General features: G+C 36.5%; 1 protein-coding gene across 1 annotated transcript; it reads left to right on the top strand.

The window, feature by feature from the left end:
- The first annotated feature begins 230 nt into the window (after positions 1-230).
- On the top strand, positions 231-2275 carry LOC104774205. Its single transcript, XM_010498863.1, has 3 exons — positions 231-686; positions 1010-1096; positions 1208-2275. The coding sequence occupies exons 1-3, from the start codon at positions 411-413 to the stop codon at positions 2156-2158; spliced, it is 1314 nt and encodes a 437-aa protein (XP_010497165.1). The 5' UTR covers positions 231-410; the 3' UTR covers positions 2159-2275.
- The last annotated feature ends 423 nt before the right edge of the window (positions 2276-2698 follow it).

Below are 2698 nucleotides of genomic sequence, written 5' to 3' on the forward strand. Positions count from 1 at the left end.
CTAAAGTTACAAACGAACTTTGTTGCTCGGCAGATCTTTTGATTTTGATTTTGTATCATTCAAAATTTCAAACCATATGAATTATAGTACGGAATTATCGGGATTGGGTTAACGATATTAGTTTATTGGATCTGGGCCTGGCCTTAATATTAAATTAATTGACATATTTACCCTCTTCCTCAAAATATGCAAAATTTTATATTATTTTTTTTAATTGCTATATTCTCCGATTCAAAACCCTAATCTATTTTTTTCTTCCTATCATCTGCGCCTGGCTCGTGTCATTGATTCTCAATGAAGCAAAACGAGTCATGTGTTCTCTAACACGCTACCTGCATTTTTGAACTCTCTTCTTCTTCAAATTTCGTTTATTTGTTTAAAAAAAGAAACAAAACTTTGTTAGGATTCAGATGGCTTCGATGAATCATAATATCGTGGTAGATATTAGTTCGGACGAAGAGGTGGATGATAAACGAGTGGTTTACTCTGGTTCGTTTGACGGAATTCTCGAAATTTCCGACGAGAAGCCCAAAAGTACTGATTTGTCTCATCTGATGGTGAAGAACAAAGACGGTGATGATGACGATTGTGTGATTTTGGATTGTGATCCTACGGCTAAGGAGAATGTTGTTGACACTTGTGGAACTGGAACTGATGAAGTCCTAGTCGTAGGACAAAAGGGTGAGGTAAAAGTTTTGATTTTTACTTTGAAAATTACTCTCAATTTTTTGATATTCATTAATTTTGAATTGATTCGTCAATTGTGGGTAGAGTAGAAGAACTTTAACTTAACTTTCGTAGAAATCTGTGTGCTTTTACTGTAGATAGAAACTTGAGTTTGGTATGTGCAGCCACTCAGTATTGGATTCTTTAATATTCAATTCAATGTTAAGTTTTATTCAAGTGTTATATAGTTTTGAATATTGAAATCACTAAACTAGTTTTGCTCTGTTTCAGTCTTTATACTGTTTGTAAGAACATCTCTAAGGAAGTTGTTTTGGTTTTGTAGATAGCTTGTAGGGACTTCCCACATCCGCGTCACGCTTGTGCTAAGTACCCGTTCAATTCCACATTACACGAGCAGTTCTGTGAGATGGTGAGAATGTAAAGTTTTTGTCTTTTTTTGGTATCTTTTTGACAAAGGTGATGATGATGCTTTTCTTGCTAATTCCTTTTATTTGATTTTTTTTTGCTTTGTTTCTTACAGTGTCACTGTTATGTTTGTGATACCCGTGCTCCGTGTACTTACTGGCTTAGTAGCTTATCTATCCTTGATCACTGTCATGCCAATGATAAAGATCAGATGTGGAACAATCAACGGGAATCTCTCAGGACCGGAAAGATACTTCCCCGGGTTGTATCAAAACCTGCTTTGACTAAAGTACAATGTAAACGGGTTTCACGGCCTATATCATTACCGATGCCAAGAAACTCGTCTACCCCTGTAACTCAGTTTGGAATCCAGGCTTGCTCTACTACAACTACTAAGTTTGCGACTCACCCGAACGTATACACATACACCAGACGCGGTCACGGAACTAGGCAATCAAAAACAACCCTTCCGAAACATCCCGGGACACAACCTCGTGATGTGCAGTCATTATTACCAAAAAACAGAGGCGGCGGCTCTTACAATGGCAATCCAAGTCCTCAAGCTGTTCCTTCCGATCCATTGCGGACTCGAAGATTAAGTAGAGGCGTTTCTCATCCGGAAAACAACGGTGTACAGAACATTGCTCAAGTCTCACAAGCAGCTACCTGTTACATTTCTCCAGCGGATTACAGAACATTGCTCACGGCTCACAAGCAGCTACCTGTTACACAAGGACCTCCCACTGCTTCACAAGGCAATTCACAGCAGAGGATCGTTACTGGTTATGTTTCAAATTTAACAGTTTCTCACATGAAAGAGATGGCAAGACATTTTAACCGGAATATGTATTCTGGTAATGTTCAGACAAATGAAGTACCGTCAATGACTCCTAATCCTCCGGCGGCGAACCAGCAACAACAGCAACAATCAGGAACAAGTAATGATAAATTACTGTCAGAGTTTGAAGACTGGCTCTTGGACGACTCGTCAATGGTGTGTCCCTTGTCTGGACAAGACAATGCTACTAGGGCCGCATTCGATTTTGAAACCTTCTTGAAAAAGTGAGACCTTAGGATTAGTCCTATATTTCCTAACTCAGTTGTAGCCTTAAATCTGTACAGAGTAGTATTAGTCGAGAGTTTCTGGTTAGGAGTTTAATACCCATATAAATAAATTCATCAATTCTTTTAGAAACGTCCGAGTTAAATTGATGAGGTTTTTTTAAAAAAACGGCTCCTGGTTTTGCAATTAGTAGGATTGAAACTCCTTCCCGTCTTTTATAAATTTTATTTTTCCTGTTAAATAATTCTTTTATTGTATTAAACCAAATTAATTACATTGTATTTACTCACCCAACATTCATCCATTAAATTCAACTTTTATGGTAGTCAAAGATACTAACAGCAATGGAAATGTTGCCAAAAAAAAAAAAAAAACTATTTAACTAAAAAATATAGTCCACACATTACAAAAAAAAATATTTTTGAACTTTGGAAAAAGAGCAGTAATTTAATTAAAAAGAAGAAAAGTCAAAGCTAATACCTAGAATAGTGGAATAAAACTGTTAACAAATCCTAAATATATAGTAGTAGTAAATATAATGAA

This window comes from Camelina sativa, unplaced genomic scaffold (genome assembly GCF_000633955.1).
Source record: "Camelina sativa cultivar DH55 unplaced genomic scaffold, Cs unpScaffold02003, whole genome shotgun sequence".
In the NCBI taxonomy this organism is placed as follows: Eukaryota; Viridiplantae; Streptophyta; class Magnoliopsida; order Brassicales; family Brassicaceae; genus Camelina; species Camelina sativa.

Excerpts from the sequence above, each read along its gene's own strand:
- LOC104774205 (XM_010498863.1), top strand. The coding sequence starts at position 411 with ATGGCTTCGATGAATCATAATATCGTGGTAGATATTAGTTCGGACGAA. Across the intron at positions 687-1,009 it reads TCGTAGGACAAAAGGGTGAG|ATAGCTTGTAGGGACTTCCC; the intron begins GTAAAAGTTTTG and ends TTGGTTTTGTAG. Across the intron at positions 1,097-1,207 it reads ACGAGCAGTTCTGTGAGATG|TGTCACTGTTATGTTTGTGA; the intron begins GTGAGAATGTAA and ends TGTTTCTTACAG.